General features: G+C 40.0%; 1 protein-coding gene across 19 annotated transcripts in view; it reads left to right on the plus strand.

The window, feature by feature from the left end:
* LOC105471320 (diacylglycerol kinase iota) overlaps positions 1-19,864 on the plus strand; it is a 453,152-nt gene that overhangs the window by 199,900 nt on the left and 233,388 nt on the right. For all 19 annotated transcript variants that reach the window (XM_024789548.2, XM_024789549.2, XM_071094416.1 and 16 more), the window contains one exon: positions 1,636-1,701. In XM_024789548.2, coding sequence (XP_024645316.2) covers positions 1,636-1,701 — 66 coding nt within the window. The remainder of the gene's footprint in view (positions 1-1,635; positions 1,702-19,864) is intronic.

A 19,864-nucleotide genomic window follows, 5' to 3' on the forward strand; every position in this document is an offset into this window, starting at 1 on the left:
GTGGTAGTAGGAAAAGCGAGACAAACATTAGACTAAATTGTGGGACCATTGTGCTTCTTTATATCTGATTATAGTTAAAAGACCATTATTCCTCCAGGGTCTTTGTTTAGTTTTAGTTTAAGTGGATTTGACATTATTAAGAGAAATAGAGGTGGCATTTCAGTATTGATAATGCTAATGCTTATTAACGGTATTCTTGTCACTCTGAATTTCATGCCTTGATATATAACTTTTTTTCCCTCTACACTGATCTATTTTCTGTCCATCTGTACTTACTAACAGAACAGTGCCTGGCATGTAGGAAAAATTTAAATAATTGAATACATGTTAAAGTGAATATATAAAAATAAATTAATATATATTAATAAATTGAATATATTGAATTGAATATATTAATATATTAAATATATTAATATATATTTTAAATTGAATATATATTTATATATTAAATTGAATATATATTAATATATTAAATATATTTTAAAGGGAAAATAAGGACTATGGCTAGACCCTACAATAGACATGTTAGTATTAGATTAAGTGTGTTTTCCCAGAAAAGGGCAAAAGAAAATAATGAACACTTTATGGGTATTGTTGTCAGAGGGATGAATTGTTTGTAAGTTATGAGGGCTTGCCTGCATTCTTAGTCCTGAGGATGACTTTCTTGTAATGGTGAATGGTGCTACTTGACTCTGCCCTAGGAGTGCTTGCCTACTTGGGAGGAAAAGGATTTTCTGTGTTTCCTACAGTCTGAGACAAAGATAGACCTTGAAAGCTAATCTGTAATAGTTCATGGTACCCAAGGATGGTTTAAACACAATACCACTGCAGAAACATCATCGATATGCTTATATCTCTTGTCCTTGACATCTCTTGCCTTCAGCTTTTCTCTTTCTTCACTCTATCTAGTTAGTAATTCTCACATCTATGTCTTGTATTAGGAGATCTATTTCTGAGAGTTTGATCTACATTATCTCTAGCTAGAATGTTTGGTGTGGTGCCTGCCTGCCACAGATAAAGCACTACATACCTATTTGTTAAATTGAGTTGGATATTGTTGTTTCAGCTTCTCCCCTTCACCTTTCCACTTTTCTTTGGCCATTTCTTTTACCTGCCTCAGTTACCTCCCAGCTCAAGGTCCTCTACTGTGTTCACAAATCTGCAGAGTGTTTGACTAGTAAGACAGTAGAGTAACAGAAATCTGGTGTGGCCAGTTGCCACTAGGAAGACGTGGAGGGAAGACATGAGAAGTGGAATCTACAGATATGAAAGATCTTTGGGGATGGAGAAGTAACTTCATTTGTCCAAGTAGATTCATGTTTATTGTTAAACAAGTCATACTCATAAATATTTGTTTCTGGGCTCATATCATGGTTTATATAAATCAATAGTATTGCCACATTAAAAATGAATATTGAGGTTTGCAAATTAAAACATATTCAGTCAAGTGCAGTAGCTCATGCCTATAGTCCTAGTTATTCAGGAGGCGGAGATGGGAGGATGGCTTGAGCAGAGGAGTTCGAGGCTGCAGTGAACTATGATTATACCACTGCACTCCAGTGTGAGTGACAGAGCAAGGCCCTGTCTATAAAAATAAAGTTTTAAAAATATTCATTTAATTTTGTTTTCCCACAGAATTTTGTACGTCATCACTGGGTGCACAGGCGTCGGCAGGAGGGGAAATGTAAGCAGTGTGGTAAGGTAAGAGCCCAGTCACCTCATGGCCTCGCAGGAGGCTCCCCAGGCCTCTGCAAGCACCTGAGGTGGATAAGTCCTGTCCCTGAATCCAGTGTTCACTACATCAGTTCCTTTTTGAAAGACCTTACTTGTCCAGGTCTCCTTAAGAGGCATTGTAGTTGTTCTAGAACTCACTGCATGAGGCAATGGTGTTAATAAAAAGAATTAGCACATTTTAAGATACATGGATGCATTCTTACAGTGAATTTCATTAATGATTTTTGAAAATATAATTATTTTGTGAAAATACCCTCATGAAGACAACTGACTCATCATACTTTGGTCAATAGCAGCAAATCAATGGGTTTGAGTAACACGATGTATGCTGATATAAAATTGTGTTTGGGCAGAACTGTTTAGGACAGCATGGTCAGCAGCTAGAAATGTGTTGCTTCCTTGGGACATTATCCAGTTCCTAGAAGAGATGCCCTTTTTATTTGTGGTTGTTTATATCTACCTCCTCTGTCATCATGGCTGCTTATAGGCCCCTCAGGATGCAGCGCCACTTGGAAAAGTGAGCTGGGGCAAGGGGTGGGGTGTTATGACTACATACTATTAAATGCCGTAGATCCCATGTGTCATTGACCCCAACAGATTTGGGTTATAGCTTTTTCCAATGTACAAAGATCTACTTTAAGGATGACGGGGTCCTCTGGGAGGGTTAAACTGGTGGTAAATATCACTATATGTATTTATAGTGTGATTTACCACCAGTTTTTTTAATGACATCAGTAGTAAACTGATGGTCATCAGTAAAGGGAAGTTTGGATTTGGCAGAGGGCAAGATAATTTGGGGGGAATATATTCCTAAATAATTATTCCTCTGTTTGTTTATTCATGTGACTCCTTTGGGTCAAGCATTGGTGTGAGCTGCCCAGGGCAGCATTTTTGACAGCAGAGCAATGCAAGAAAATATTGGCTCCCTGAGGTAGGGTTGTGGAAGGTGAGGGAGGGAGACTTGGAAAAAATTGCATTAATTTTGCTGTTTTGCCCAGTGCCTGGGAAGAAAATATGCTGTAACCATTGGTTATGAAGGTCTTCTCTGGAAGGCTACACACCTTAGCCTCCAGGGCATAGGCTCTCATTATAACCAGTATTTTGTCCTCCAGTTCAACCAGGTGGCTCTCAGTTGGTTCTCTTTTAGCTGGTAAAGAGGATGAACAAAACAGGGTGAAAGCAGAGCGAGGTAAAACAAAGTAAACAAGGTGGAGGGGGGAGGTGGAAAGATTTGTACCGATTCTTTTTGGCCATCTTACATGTTCTGGGGAAAAGGAGGTCACACCTCTACTCTCCCATGACCTTTCTCTCTTGGGTCCATCAACCTCTTCCAAGGTGTTGCCTTGGGGCTTATGGATTTTCTTTTACTTCAAGAATCATTGACTGTAACTTTCCCATAAATGTGCATGTGTGTGTGTGCATGCATGTGAGGGTAAGAGAGATGCTGCAGTCAGGCAGGCATAGCAGTTTTTTTTGGTCAGAGATGTAAAGAGTAGTAAGAATCTGGATGAATAGGTCCTTCACTTTGAAAAAAATATCTTCACTGGAGCCCAGTAGCTGGCACCACCTCAATAATGTAAGCCATAATGGAGTGGGAGGGATTTTATTAAAAGAAAATCAATAAACATTTTATACTTTGAGACAAGTGTTCCCTAGTGCCATATTGCACTCTCTTCTGGCCTCTTGTTGGCATGGTCAACTGAACAGAAAAAACTGGGCTTCCTCCACCCTCAGTTGCTGTGTCTCCTTTCCTGCCAGTGTTCTCAGCCAGCCATCGTGCCGTGCGCACAGCTCGCTGCAGGTCTGTGGTCAGTGGGGAAGTCAGTGATCCAGCTTGTCACGTCATGTTTCCAAAATACTGCACTATTATAGTTATATTTTGTGTTTATAATCCAGCTTCTCCATGAATTCTTCAAGACTCAAACAATTATGGGATGGGTGGGATTGTCTCCTTGCCAAATAATAAATTACCCTTCCTTGGATTCCAACTTCCACCCTGGACAGGAAAGCTATGGCTCTGTTTCCATTTACAGATTAAGTAATGAAAATTCACTCCAAACCTTGGTGCTATGCATAATTTTCATCAGTAGTGTTGTACATTCTTATTCATATTAATAGACTTTTAAACCTCACTCCATCCCCCATACACACACACACGCACGCACGCACGCACGCACACATACATTATTCTGTAATTTACTCATTGGGATGGAGTGAAAAATAATTGCCTCACTTAGCAAAACTTTTTTTTTTTTTCCCAACTGATGGCTTGCAAACTTGACAAATTTTTTAGAAAGTGTTTATGGTTAAAGAGTGTTTGTGATTTCCATTTCTACTTTTAAAATAAACAATAAAACGATGTTTGGACTGATTTTCTCTTGCCTTAAATATGTGTTTGGCTGAGTGTGTGTGCTTTTTGAAAATCAAAATTAAAAAATTTCGAACATCAATTCTTGAAACCAGTTTTAAATGCAGTATACACATTGAATATCCCTTATCTGAAATGCCTGGAACAAGAAGTTTTTTGGATTTAGATTTTTTTAGGATTTTGGAATATTTGCGTATACATAAGATGCCCTGGGGATGGGACCCAAGTCTAAGTATGAAATTCACTTATGTTTCATGCTACACCTTAAACACAAAGCCTGAAGGTAATTTTATACAATATTTTAAATAATCTTTTGCATGAAACAAAGTTTTTACTATGAGTTGTCACACGAGGTCAGGTGTGAAATTTTCCACTTGTGGCATCATGTTGGCACTCAAAAGGTTTTGGATTTTGAAGCATTTTGGATTTTTGATTTTTAGATTAGGGATGCTCAACCTGTAATACATAGTTAAACTTTGTCTACATTTTTTATGCAGTTCAGTTCCTGTATTAGGCTATTGTCACGCTGCTGATAAACACATACCCGAGACTGGGCAATTTACAAAAGAAAGAGGTTTATTGGACTTACAGTTCCACGTGGCTGGGGGGGCTTCACAATCATGGTGGAAGGCAAGGAGGAGCAAGTCACATCTTATGTGGATGGCAGCAGGCAAAGAGAGAGCTTGTACAGAGAAATTCCCGTTTTTAAAACCATCATAGCTCACGAGACTCATTCTCTGTCACAAGAACAGTGCAGGAAAGACCCACCCCCATAATTCAATCACCTCCCGTCGGGTTCCTCCCTTGCCATGTGGGAATTGTGGGAGTTACAATTCAAGATGAGATTTGGGTGGGGACACAGACAAACCATATCAGTTCCCTAACCAAACATACTACATTAATATGAATTATTTGTCTATAAATAATATGTATTTTCATATATAGTTTACATAGCATGCAGTGTTTTTTAAAATGGGAAAACATCAAAACTATATTTGTAGTAAATATTGTTAAAAAAATAACTTGAGAATGAACTTAGGGTACAATATGTAAATTATACACAAAAATGCCAAAGTGTTTAAAACTACTTCATGGGAGTGCAGTTGGGATATTACATGGGTAGGGAAAGGGATTACAGAGTATAAAAATAATGGAAAATACTGACTTGGGCCTTTCAAGAATGTCCCCTTATCAACTTAAAGCAACATACTCTACTAATCTGAAAATGTGTACCCTGGGAGTTAAGGTTAAGGACAGGGAAGGGAAGTTTAAGGGTGAGGATTCACGCACTGGTTGGGCGGGTTTGGTTATTTGCCTGTGTGTTTGTGCAGCTATAGCAGAGGAATCCTCTCCCGGTAGCCCCAGGAGGATTATGAGTAGGTAGAGAGGGGGCAGTACAAGGGCAAGGAATCTAGGATGCTCCATAAAGCCCCTGCCCACATGACTGCTGGAGGCCTGGCCCTTCTCTCCTTGGCTGAGTATCAAGAAAGGGGACAAGGACAACCACTGTTCTACTCTCTGCTCCTATGAGTTTTGACTATTTTAGATTTCTCACACTAGTGGTATCATGTAGTGTTTGTCCTTCTGAGTCTGTCTTATTTCAGTTAAGCATAATATCCTTCTATAGATTCATCCTAGGAGGGGGAAATGGGGAATTACTAGGCAAAGGGCACAAAGTTTCAGTTATGCAAAGCGAGTAAGTCCTGGAAATCTATTGTACACCATAGTGCCTATAATTAACAATACTGTGTTGAATACCTCAAAATTTCCTGAGGGGGTTGATCTACTATTAAGTTTTCTTACCACCAAAAAAAAAAAATAAATAAAAAAATAAAAAAACCAAAAACCTAATAATAAATAAACAGGGCAGGAAAACATTTTTGGAGTAATGGATGTGTTTTTGGCATGGATTGTTGTGATTCAACACAGTATTGTTAATTATAACAAACTCATCAAGTTGTATACATGAAGTATGTACAGTTTTTTATGTAGATTATACCCCCAAAGAAATTTTTTTTAAAAGAAAAGAGGATGGGGGCTAAGGGGTCCTTGCTGCAGTCCCCAGTTTTCGTCTGTAGAACCATTTTGCTACTGTCACTGCTCCCTGGGTCTTTGATGTGGTCAGTATCCTGGTCATCGCAGTGAATGCAGTGCCCTGGTCACTCTGGGGCCCTTTGTTCTTTCTTCAGTAGTTTCCCCCACCCAACTACCTTCTCCTGGCTGCTGCTGCTGGGCCTGCTGGTACTTGTGAACCCAGATGACCTACACGGGGAGCAGAGACCCAAACCTCAGGCCAGGTTGGCAATGAGGACACTTCCTGTCATGGTGTTCAGGTCCCAGGTACACAAGCAAATGATCCCTTTGCCCCCTGATCATGATGGGGGACATGGTCCCAAAAGGTTCCAGGTACACAAGGTTCCAGTCGCAAAAGGTTCCATGTACACAAGCAAACGGCCTCTTTGTCCCCTGATAAGATGGTCCTCAGAGACAAATGGCTTCTGTCCTCCTTCCTCACTTCCTCAGCAGGGCTGATTCTACTTCTACATATTTACCCTCCTTTTTGGAGAATCTGGCCCAAGTCATGTGTCTCATGATAAATCTCCGGTTTTGATTTCAGTCTTTTTAAGGGACTGATCTCATCGCATATTTCATATGTTCTTGCCCTCTCTTTGTTGCTGAATTTGATTGAAGTATAAACTAGATATTAGCAAGTAAAAACATTTTATCAAAGTGACTACTTCAAATATAGTAATTTAGACATAGATGAACAAACAATCAGAAAAGCAAATCCAAACGTTTTTAAAATCTTTGTGTTCTCCTCCTATTTAGAATTATTGTCAGATGAGATCATACATGTAAAGCAATGTATGGTAAATGTGCACCTCATATTTGGATGCCAGTTGATGAGAGCTACTTTCTTCATGAAAAGCAAATCAATTATAGACTACGTACAAATAATAAAAAAATTTTAGTATTTTTAAGAGAGAAATTAGAAACATATAACTTCTCTGCCTTTTAAATTAATAAGGCATATAAAGCTGAGAAATTATAAAAATATAATGATAATAAATATCTCTGTATAATATATATAATCAACATGTTATAGTTATTTACATATGTATATATGTATATCTATGTGTGTACATATATATGTGTGTGTACATATCTATGTGTGTACATATATATATGTGTGTGTACATATATATATGTGTGTGTACATACATATATGTGTGTGTGTGTATATATAGTCTTGCCAGATTAGAGACTGAAAATTCATAAAAGGGCAAAAGTTATTTACATATGTATATATGTATATATATACCTGTGTGTGCACCTATATATGTATGTGTGTATATATATGTGTATGTGTGTGTGTGTATATATATACATATCATTATTCTTGCCAGATATGAGACTGAAAATTCATACAAGGGCAAAAATAGAAAAAAAAGAAGCATTGGGGAAATGAAGAAAATAATGACATTTAAGAGAAAAATTGGAGGAGGAACATGAACAAAAATGTATATGGAGAGGAAAGAAGAGATGAAGAGGTGAAAGTTGAGAAACAAAGGGACAGAAAGGTCCAGAGAGCTGCCAGCAAATGAGTAACAGTATCTGGAGAATGAAAAGGAGGAGTTCTGAAGCCACCAAGCTGATATTTACTAGTTGAGCTGTGCTCATTCCTGGGTCACACTGGGATTCCCTAGGGCAGGCAGGCTTGGAAAGGGGTAAGGGAAGCAGTTCCCAAATCCTCATTCACCATTTGTCTCTTTATTAAAACCTGAGTCTGACCTGCCTGAGAACACTTTTGTGATTCTCCGCGCTGACCTCCCTTTCCAAGTTGCCTTTCTTCAATCCGCTTATGACGGAAAGCATTCTTCTCCCTCTTTGCCCCAGGTGTAAAAGCCTAGGGATGTCAAACAGACATATGAAATATTGATGTCAGAAAAAAAGTCTCCTTTAATTAAAAAAAAGAAATGAAATATGATTTCAAGGAAGAAAAAGAAATGATATAACTTTCTCTCTTGTTAAAGAAAGAGCATGTTTATGTATTCTTTAAATTGACCACCATGGTGATGAGCAAAGCCAGTGCTTAGTTTATTTATAATCCAGGCAGAGAAATGTGGGCTGAATAGTTAGCTGAGAAGCAAAAATCAAGGTTTAATAATTGGAGCTTTCACTCTTTTTTTTTTTTTTTTGAGACGGAGTCTGACTCTGTTGCCCAGGCTGGAGTGCAGTGGCCGGATCTCAGCTCACTGCAAGCTCCGTCTCCTGGGTTTGCGCCATTCTTCTGCCTCAGCCTCCCGAGTAGCTGGGACTACAGGTGCCCGCCACCTCGCCCGGCTAGTTTTTTTTTTGTATTTTTTAGTAGAGACGGGGTTTCACCGTGTTAGCCAGCATGGTCTCGATCTCCTGACCTCGTGATCCACCCGTCTCGGCCTCCCAAAGTGCTGGGATTACAGGCTTCAGCCACTGCGCCCGGCCGGAGCTTTCACTCTTATAGGGCAGAATTAATCCAAAAGTACATCCACAGTTGATTAAACAAGTCAGGTAAGTCTAAAAGTACCTTCAAGTTGGTTTAACAGTTGGTTAGGAAAGTTTTTTATTTTGATGAAGTTCTACTGAACAGGTATAATTCTTGTTTATTAGTTTCAGCTGGTTAAAAGCAATTTTGGTTAAACACAGCATTCCATTTTGATATCTACTAGGAAAGTGGTACTGTTGAGAGGACATTTTTCCTTTTACATGGAAAATGTTTCCTTTTTCATGTTCTTCTCCAATAAAAAGATAGGCATATTATTACCTTTTCAGGTCCAAACCATTATTTTAGCTTGGGGTTCCCAAGAAACAGATTCTGAGTTGAGATTTATGTGCATGGAGTTTATTGAGTGATCTCAGAAGTGATACTGGTAGGGAAGTAAAAGTACCAGGACTGGGTAGAGGGAGGTGTTGAACTGTGGTGCAGTCACAACAGAGGCCTTAGTCAACTCCAAGGGGAACTGGAAGAGCCCTTCAGAGTTGCCTGGCCTTGACCCACAACTGGGCGAGGACTGTCCTTGGCTGATGTCTTAGTTCATTTTCATTGCTATAAAGTAATATCTGAGGCTGGGTGTTTATAAAGAAAAGAGGAATGTGTGACTCACAGTTCTGCAGGCTGTACAAGAAGCATGATACCAGCATCTGGTGAGGTCTTCAGGAAACTTCTGCTCATGGTGCAGGGGGAGGGAGGAGCCCTGAGTGTGAAGATCACATGGCAAGAGAGAAAGAAGAGGGGTGCCAGTGTCACCCAACAATCAGATGTCATGGGAACTAATAGAGTGAGAATTCACTCATTACTGTGAATGCAGCACCAAGCCACTCATAGGGGATCTGCCTCCATCACCCAAACACCTCCTAACGGTTCCCACTTCCAACACTAGGGATCAAATTTCAGCAGGAGATTCTAGAGGGGACAGATATCTAAGCTGTATCAACTCAAGTGACTTTTAGGCTCAGGGAAATTCCTGAAGATGGGAGGGTGACTCATTTGAAGACCTTCAGCTTCCAAGACTCCTCTCAACTGAGGGAATGAGGTGAGTGGCTCAGGCCTGAAGCAGAGTTACCTGGGTGGAAAGCCACAGTATTCAATACTGTCCATTCCTGGTCCTACTCAGAATCCCTTGTTTTGTATCACACATTTTTAGAGCAGCTCTTCCAGGGTTCTGATTGGTCGAATTTCCTGGGAAATATAGAAGAGGAAGGATATGGGATGAACTATAGCCTCCATGGTTGCAGCTGTCTTACATCTGCTGCTGATGTTCATCATCTCTCTCCTCAACCACTTATCCTGGATTCACTTCACTCTTAACTAATGCTTCTGGTCTAGCTGACCTACCTGGTAGGGGGACCAAAGACCCTTATCTCTCAGCAGTCTGATTCCCTGGTCTTGGCTGTTGCAGTTGTCTATTTACTATTAAAATTGTTCAAAACCTTACAAAGGCTGCCCCAGTGGATTGCCTAGTTACCATATGTATTCTTCCAGCTTCCATTGTCAGATAACAGCTAGATCTGTGCCTAACGATCAGGATCAATTACTCCTGTCAGGATGCTGGCTCCTTTCTGTGCCTGCTAGTCTCTTAACACAAAAATTCCAAAGTAACTGGGTGCAGTGGTAGCTTAAAGTTTTCAGAGCTCCATGTTATGTCCCATGATGAAGAAATTCTCCATCTGGGATTTAGACCCTCAAAGCCCAGAGCTGTGGGGACCAGAAGCACAAACTCCCCAAGTGGGCCACAGTAGGCCTAACCACTGCTACTTTCACTCACTGGTTTCTGTACTTACGTATTTTGTCATGGAGAAACAGCACCATGAAATGATCATAGATTTACTGAGTAAACATATTGAGTCTGGTGGATGGTGCTCACAGGATATTTTCTCAAAGCTGAAGCCAGTGTTAAATTTTCAAAAGATTATTCCATCTCTCTGTCAGGCCTGTGTCTTCTGGATGGTGTAGGCCATGATAGGTCCAGTGAATCTCATGGTCACATGCACGCTTCTGCACCTCTATGCCATAAAATAATTTCCTTCATCTGGCACAATGTTGCACAGGATCCTATGCTGGTGGGTCAGACATTTCGTAAGTGCTTGCGTAGTGGCACTGACTGAGGCCCTGAAGAAGGGAGAGGTAAGCCCATATCCTGAATGTGCATTGATTCCAGTCAGGATGAGCTGGTGCCCCTTCTAAAGTGGAGGGGGTTCGGTGTGATTAGTTTGCCTCAGAGTAGCTTGTTCTCTCTGAGGGATGGTGCCATATTGGATGCTCAGGTTTGGTGTCTTTTGCTGGCAGGTTAGAAATTCAGCAGTGGCGGGAGCTGGCTGAGTTTTGATGACTGGCTGTGCATGCTATTGGGCCCACATATAGCATCCATCACTCCACCATGGGTACTGTACTTACAAGCCCATTGCACCATCCATCAATGGGATGGCTTATGACACAGTATGGTACCTGCGTTATGTCTAAGATTTTAGTTCTTACAAGGAGAATGCTCTCTGGTAGGAACTGATGTGCAATATCAGGATTTTTCACTCTTTGTACTTACTTTCATATGTTCTTCCATATACCTCTTCCCCAGACCTCCTGTTTCCCTCCAGGGCCCTGGCCAACCAGCCATGCCATTTATCACTGCCTGTAAGTCATTATATATTCTTATGTCAAGCCATCTATCTTTTCGCATAAATGGGATGACTAGTTGCTTCACCTGAAGTTATGCGCATGAGGAGGATTTCTTATTATTCCTGTCTCTAGGGCCCACTCCTGAGTAGACTTCAGTGCAGCAGTAGTTTGCTTTTGGCCTGGATGTATATAGCAAGTTGATTCATGCATGAATGAATCTCAGTATTTTCCTCCTCTTTGAGCTGGTCATTCAGTACTCCCATTTTTCCATAGCTGAGTTGAATGAGAGACCTGGTACTGTAATAATAGTGGATAATGTGGGTGATCTGAGCCACCTACTCATGCATCCCTGGTACTGCTTGTTCCAGATCTCAGATGGTCCCACTTACTGTAACAATGGCTTAAGCTGGGCTCATTCAACCTTGTGACATAGTGATCCGACAGAATTCAGCTCATGACAGCTGATGATTCATGGACAGGTATTTCTCCACCAGAGCACGATAACCTGCCAGAAAATATTTTTGAAAGGTATATAGTTCCCTCTTGCAGATAGCACAACCTTGTTTCAGAATCCTAGAGTCTATGTTGATTTTCCTATTGGTGCTTGTTATAAACACCACAGGACATCTTTTCTCCTTCCCTAAACTTCTAATCACATGGAGTGACAGGGATTCTTTCATTGCAGCCTGGACCTGCTGCAGCACTGTTTCCTGCTCTGGGCCCCATTCTAAGCTGGCGGCATTTAATGCCATCTAGTAAATGGATCACATTCCTAAGTGTGGAATATGCTGCCTCCAGAACCCAGAAAGGCCAAATAAAGTGCTGTGCTTCATTCTTAGTGGTTTAAATTAGGAAATGCAATAATTTTTTCTTTAGATTGGAGGGGATATTCTAGCATACCTTGGACCACTGACCCCTAGAAGTTTCATTGACATGTGGGACCCCTGACTCCTCACCGGGCTTATCTCCCACCTTCCTTCTCACCAGGACCTCTGATGTACCTCTCACTTCTTGCTCGTCTGCTTTCATGTGATGCCACTGATATGGTGGACTGGATGATCTTCTGCAGAATGTTCACACAGTTCAGGTTCCTTTGCATTATATCTGGATAACATTTGAAAGAGTTGAAAGCCTTGGTACATGCCTGTAAAAATGTACTGTTAACCCCAAAAGCAAATGCAAATAGTTTTGAATTCTCCTTTCAGAGAGGGATGGAAAAATTCATTTGCCCAATCAGTGGCCACATGTCATGTACTTAAGGCTGAAATATTCCAAATTTGGCACAGTGGCTGCAAATAGAATACACTGGGTTGAATTTGTGATATTCAGGCACCATTCTCCAGTCTCTGTCTGGTTTTATAGCATCTCAGCTGGTGAGTTAAATGGGGATATGTTGGAGTACACCACCCCTGCCTCCTGCCTCCTTTAGTCTTTAAGGGTGGCCCTTAGATAATTTTGGAAACATAAACACAGTACTATTGTCAGAGCTTTCAAAATTAATAGAAATGTAATACTTATTCCTTCTTAAGAATGTGACATTGATTTTGATATAGTTATGACTAGAAGGATGGTTTGAAGGTTTCACTTGGGCTTCCTCTTACATAACAGACTAAGAAATCAGTCTTAGGGTTGTGCCAGTTTCCACATCTGTTCACTTCACTTACACAATTGAGGACAAGGGAAATTAATACTGATGGGTTTGTGGGACCAGTAGACTCTCTGAAAACCAGCCCTGGTCTAGGACTCCTGCCTTTTTTTTTTCTGAGACGGAGTTTCGCTCTTGTTGCCCAGGCTGGAGTGCAATGGTGTGATCTCAGCTCACGGCAACCTCCGCCTTCCAGGTTCAAGTGATTCTTCTGCCTCAGCTGCCCGAGCAGCTGGGATTATGGGCCAGCGCCACCGAACCCGGCTAATTTTGTATTTTTAGTAGAGACAGGGTTTCTCCATGTTGGTCAGTCTGGTCTTAAACTCCCAGCCTCAGGTGATCTGCCCACCTCGGCCTCCCAAAGTGCTGGGATTACAGGCGTTAGCCACTGCGCCTGGCTGGACTTCTGCCTTTTGCTTGTTTGTTTAACTGGGCCTCATGTTTGTTTGTCTGTTTGTTTATTTGAGATAGAGTCTTGTTCTGTCGCCCAGGCTGGAGTGCAGTGGCATGATCTCGGCTCACTACAGCCTCTGCTCCCTGGGTTCAAGCAATTCTCCTGCCTCCACCTCCTGAGTAGCTGGGACTACAGGCATGCACCACCACAACCAGCTAATTTTTTTGTATGTTTAGTAGAGACGAGGTTTCACCATGTTGACCAGGATGGTCTTGATCTCCTGACCTCGTGATCTGCCTGCCTCAGCCTCTCAAAATGCTGGGATTACAGGTGTGAGCCACCATGCCCAGCCTGTATCTTTATTTTCATAGGGGACCATTAGATACCTGGGCTGCTTCATACCCAGGGTATACGTGTCAACTTGTACACTTGTCCATTAGTCTTTAGAATATTTGGACATTTCTCTCTCTCCTCAGTGTACAACTACCCAAGTTAATGGATGTAGGTCCTTTTAATTAAAGACCAGAAAAGTGTTGCTGTAGACTCTTGATGTGTTGTTGTAAGATTCTTCTCCTGGGGACTTACCCTCTCCTTCAATCAATGGATTCTGTGTTTGAAAACTGGCTTAGGTCAAGAAACAGAGCAAAAGATTGTGACTTTTTATTGCAACGTCATCCCTCATCTCTCTTGATCACCCATTCTTGATGTCTTCTGATTCTATTAATTGAGGACTATCTCTTTCATCTGATAATCCATATTTCTTGTAGGGATGTCATGCTATGTTAACCATTTCCATGGCTCTCTAGGTCAAGTCCCCTTGGCTGCAACTTCAATCTTGCAATAAGTGCCTTCACTTTGTTTTGGTGGTTTAGTGCTGCCATAGAGTCCATATTATTTTAGAATTCTATAATTCCAATTACTGTCAGAGTGCCCAATCTGTAAGGTGTTTCCTAGCATTGGGGCTAACCTACGAGGGAGAGCCACCTCTGAACTTTCCAACAATGTTGGTGCTCTTCTCACCAGCACATTTCTTATTGCTTTGGTAAACGGAGTGTCCTTTGGGCCTCTGGCAGATCATAGTCAACCGACGGGCTTTTCAGCTGTACCTAATATAGCAGCTTTAGCCTGCCTCATTCTGAGATTTGGTTTGCTTCTTCCTCTGTCACTGCAATTCAGACATTTCTACTTCACTTAACATGGGTCAATTTTTTTTGTTCAAGTTTTCAAAAGCCACCCTAGTGTTATCATCATCTTCTAGGGTTCTTGATAATGTGTTAAATCCTCTATTAGAGGTGAGTGCTCCCAAAATGCAAAATTATCTAATTCTAAGTCCTGCCCTTTTTCATTCTTCACCCTCAGGATCCAGTTCCCCCACACTTTCCCATTCCTGCTAGTACATATTGATTAGGTCCTGCAGTTAGTTCTTTTGAGATGTAGTTTTTTTTCACTCTTAGCAGCCTCTTCACCTTCCCTGATCAGGCACATTGCTCTGCAAAGATTATTAGATCATTTGAGATACTACTGGGAAGAGCAGATGTAGTAAAACCCCAAAGTGAAGTCAAAACTATTTCTAGAGAGCAGACGCTTTTCTCCGTCTAAGGCATATATTACATGCTAATGTCACCTTGACATAAATTCATGAAGCAAGGAGGGGTACAATCTGAGTAATTCTGGGAAATTTTAAAGTCTCCTTCTCAGTTGTCTGGGAGCTAGTGTAGTGAAAGAGTCTATGTTTACACAAAAAGGAAGTGTAGATAATTCTACTGGCAGAAGAGCGTTTTCCGCAATCAACAAGCTAAGCGTAAACAGTAAAGACAATTATTTCCTGTAATGTCACACCATCGGCAAGATTATACGTTAGGTGGCTTAACTGATTTATCATTGGTAACTCTGTTGACATCAATCCTATCTTTCAAAAATATTTAAATTATTTTAACTAGTCTTTTTTTTTTTTTCAAAAAAAAACCCTGCTTGGTGAATATTATTAGCATTAAAATGATAATTTTTATTGGTAAGGTTATGAGTTAATCAGAGGTGGAAATTAATTTTCATGGATCGGCATTATCATAATGATAGCTAGTTGCCTCACTAAGATAATACTTTCATAAACCTTCCTGGTGTTCTAGGACAAAGATATAAACCCAACAGGTAAAGGTTCATATATAATTTTGGCCTTATTGAATATAGCACTATCTGAACAAAATATTTTTGTCCTAGAATCAGGATAGTCATAGCAATATGAAATATAAATATCATAGCTAAAGACAGTTAATGTAAATTACAATGTAAATCAGTTGCGGTTGTTATAGGTGTCTGTCTCAATTCCACGGTCTTGGGTTAAGTTATCTGCTTCCACGAAGGCATCTGCTTCCGAAATGAAGATGTCGTGGAAGTTATGCCTTAGTTGTTTCATACAGCATGGCACATTTGTGGTAAGAGTTGTTAAGTTGTACTGAGAATCTTGTGCCTTAAATTTTTGATGTTTTTCCCCAGAAGACTGAATGATCTATAGCTTGTAGCAGGAGCCTTCAGATAAATGAATGGAAAAAGCAAAACCTTTCTCAGGATGATGGGGTTGATTGGCTTTGATTAATAATATATTGTGATTACCAACAATAATAGAATGGAGGAATTTAGAATACAGGGGGTAATAAAATGTCAATCTATGGGCATAAATCCTTGATTCCCCTGGAACAGGAAGATATTATAGACAGTGAGGGCACTGAAAACTTTCAGTCTTTTATTAATGCCGTAAGAGATATTGTAATTAAATCCAAGAGACAAGCATTTAGATTTTTCAGAGATGATTCTAATAAAGTAACTATCTAGATTCACCTAATTCGCAGCACTGTCAGAAATTATAAAGATATTGTTTATTGTAATCCAATATAGATGAATATATATGTTTACATTTTGAAGATCTTAAATATTTATAACAATTTTAAGACTAGTAAAATTTGTATAGAAAATTTAGGAAATTTAGATAACTTAGGTTTTCTTTTTTCTGAGACAGAGTCTTGCTCTGTCACCCAGGCTGGAGTGCAGTGGCCAGATCTCAGCTCGCTGCAAACTCCACCTCCTGGGTTTATGCCGTTCTCCTGCCTCAGCCTCCCGAGTAGCTGGGACTACAGGTGCCCGCCACCTCGCCTGGCTAATTTTTTTTATTTTTTAGTAGAGACAGGGTTTCATCATGTTAGCCAGGATGGTCTCGATCTCCTGACCTCGTGATCTGCCCGTCTCGGCCTCCCAAAGTGCTGAGATTACAGGCTTGAGCCACCGTGCCCGGCCAACTTAGGTTTTCTATGAGTAAATAAACCCTAGTTTTGCAAAATCTAGACTATTATGCTACCATTTTTACACTGTGAGAAAACTATGGAAAAGGCATATTATCAAACCAGCCTAATTTTCAAGGATTCACATTAGTCACATTACCAGGCACGGGTACACGTATCAGTGGGAAACTGGGCTGAATAATTTGTTCAAGGAAAAAGCCAATAATTTGTGTATGTATTAGGGAGTTGGCTTATGGTGGGTTTTGCTAGTTAAAAACTGAAGGCTACACTCTGGATAACAATCTGGACAAGACAGATGTAGTCCATAAGTCAGTAGATAGTTGTTTAAAACAAATGCCATTTTTTAATCAGCAAAAAAAGTTTTCAGTTAGGTTGGTGTGGGTCTGTACCTGGGTCATGTGAAGGTCTCAGTTGCTTATCTGCTTCCACTGGTGGAACGCCCAAACATCACAGTTGTTTGTCAATTTTGGAGGGTTGGAAGTGGTTACATTGAAACACCACAACCAGTCTGAGGTCTTCTAGCAAAGTGAAAATGGAAAAATGTTCTTGACACTAGTGTGTACCAAATCACTATGTTATTGCTATCCCATAGGATACCTTTATATGTGGTCCAATAGTTTCATTTTAAAATTTTCATTTTATTTTGCTAGAAATTTAACTTTGCCATTAGTTAAACTTAAGATAAACATTTTAGAGATGAAATATAAAATATGTAAAAGTACTTTTTTCAAAAATCATAGGAAGTATTTGTGCAAAAATGTTTGGAGTTCTGTGTTTTAAGATAAATATTAATGAAAGCAAATTGAGTCAGTCGTATTTTATAATTCCGTGGGTTTGTCCCTTGTAATACTTTATGAGCCTTGGACATGCTAGTGGATATGGAGAGGTTTATTTTGTTGTTTAAAGTTTTGGAGGCAGGAAGAATATCAACTCTTGTGTTGGATCAAATCAAATCAAATAGGGAATCAGCCTATGGTCAGAATATTCTCTCACCCTAAACAAAGTTAAATACAGAAATAATGAAATAAATTCAGCTTATTTTAAGTCAAGCCCTTTTTTACTGGTTTCAGCCAAAGCTGTAAAACTGAGTGCCATTTGGTACCTGCCTTAGATGGCAGAAGAAGTCAGAAGGCAACAAAGCTTTAGCGCTCAATAAACCTGGTTTAAACTTTATTCCAAAGGTTAAGTTTGATTGAAAAATCCCAAAGAACAAAAAAAGACCTAATTCCTCAATGTTCTTGGTATTTTCAATTCTGAAGTCAGTTGGATCCAAAGCATCTGACCTCCCATCCCTATTTTCCTCTTTGACAGTGCTGAACTAAACAGCTCTTAAAAATCATAGAGTCAGTTGAAATTCAGTCAGGGCATCTGTCAGTACCATAATAGCAGATTTGGGCCAACATTTAAAAATGAGCAATTTGGAATCTGGTTCATTTTGGCATGCTGAGAGCCTGGCCAAAGTCTTCCCATAGCAGGTGGTTTAGTGGGAACTTGGTTCGTGAAGGCTCTGATGTGCTTCTATTTATACCTCTGTGTTAGATGATAAGCCTGAAGCTATGGTTGCTGTGAGTCTGCCAGACAAGAATCTAAAACAAAGCACAGAGTTGATTACCACTGGGCTCATTGCCAAGGGTCCTGCCACAATACTGCATAAGTGTAGTGCCCAGTGCCCCAATTGTGATTGGCCTTATTGTTTGTTTCTGGTGTCGGTCTAGCTGTCAGTACCACAGTGGATTGTATCTGTTCTCTCCCAGAAACCAGACGGCTAATGTTTAGTGGTGAGGTGGGGCTAGATACACTCACCCTGTATCATTGAGTAGAGCATCACTTAGTCACATATTAGACACCAGAAAGCTTTCTCAGCGAGATGGTGGAAGAGGTTCCTGTTCATAGATCTTAGCAATAAAAGCACTCCTTAATTTTATATAAACACACATTAAATACAAACATAAGTAAAGTGTTATAAAGATTTTTAAATGCATGGCCTTATTTGATGCTTATAACCACTTAGTGTTATAGGAGAGGTTTCTATTATCATTCTCATTTTCACATGAAAGAGGAAGTTAGAAGAGTTAAGTGATTTGCCTAAGATCACTCAGCCAACAAGAAGATCCAAGAATGATTCTGAGCTTTGCCATCTCTCCTCAGCTTTTGTTTGATGCACAGCCATCTGATATCTAAGTGGAGAGAATGGTGGCCTGGTGATTGCATTTAAGACTTATAATGATAAATTTAAAACCGTAACATTTAGCAGACCTCTAGTTGTGGCTACTACTGCTGTTGTGCCACAAATTCTAGTGTATTGATTTTTATCCATGCAGCATTTTAATATTGTGGACTTAAAAATGAACATTAGAATCCTACCGTCTTTGCAGTGTCTGTAGGGGTTAGTTTTTTTGCCTGGAAGGATGCTGTGAGGAAATATATTTTCAGGTGGTTTGGGTAAGGCTTATAATGTCTGGATAGCATGAAGTTGGTAATTAGATCATGATGGAATAGCAGCAATTTTTTTTTGTTCAATTAATCAGAAAATATCATGGCATGCCTATGATGTTCAAAGAACTATGCCAAGTTGCTAAGAACTATACAAGGACTGACTGCCTTCAAAGAACTTACAGTTCCATTGGAGAGATAATACATGTGTATACAAAATAACCAGCCACATAGGGAAGCTATTTATAATGGCAAGGGTAGGTACGAGGCAAGGCAAGTCTGTAGGAGGAGAGATCACAGTGAGTTGAGGTGATTTTGGGAGACTTGTAGATTTTTTAGTGGAAGCCAAATTTAGATACTGTATATGAAATGGGGATAGGTTTCTAGATGGTATGTTGGGAATGAAGAAACAGCCATATATAAAGAAATAGAACTATAAAAGAATAAAACATATTGTGGATATGAGTAGACCTGTCTCACTCTGGACAGGAATTTATAATACAAAGGAGTGGAAGATAGATGTCAGAAAATTGATGGGAAGATTATGGGTGGCCCTGAATACCTGCATGAAGAGCTTATTCTGCTATCTGTAAGGAAAGAAGTGTCATTCAAGTATTTTGAATGGGAGGCAGAAATTTAGAAAGCATCATTTTACCTGGTGGCAGTATCCAGGATAGAGTGTGGAATAAAGGGAACAACAGACTATCAGTGGAGGGACAAGTTAGAAAATGGAGCAAAAATCTGGATGGGAGGTGACCATCAGCAGAAGAAGAAATAGCAAGAGTCGTTATCTTGGAGGAGAGGAGCATATCAAGGGTCCTCAAGACCACCCCCGGTTCAGTGA

Source organism: Macaca nemestrina, chromosome 4, assembly GCF_043159975.1.
Source record: "Macaca nemestrina isolate mMacNem1 chromosome 4, mMacNem.hap1, whole genome shotgun sequence".
Lineage (NCBI taxonomy): Eukaryota > Metazoa > Chordata > Mammalia > Primates > Cercopithecidae > Macaca > Macaca nemestrina.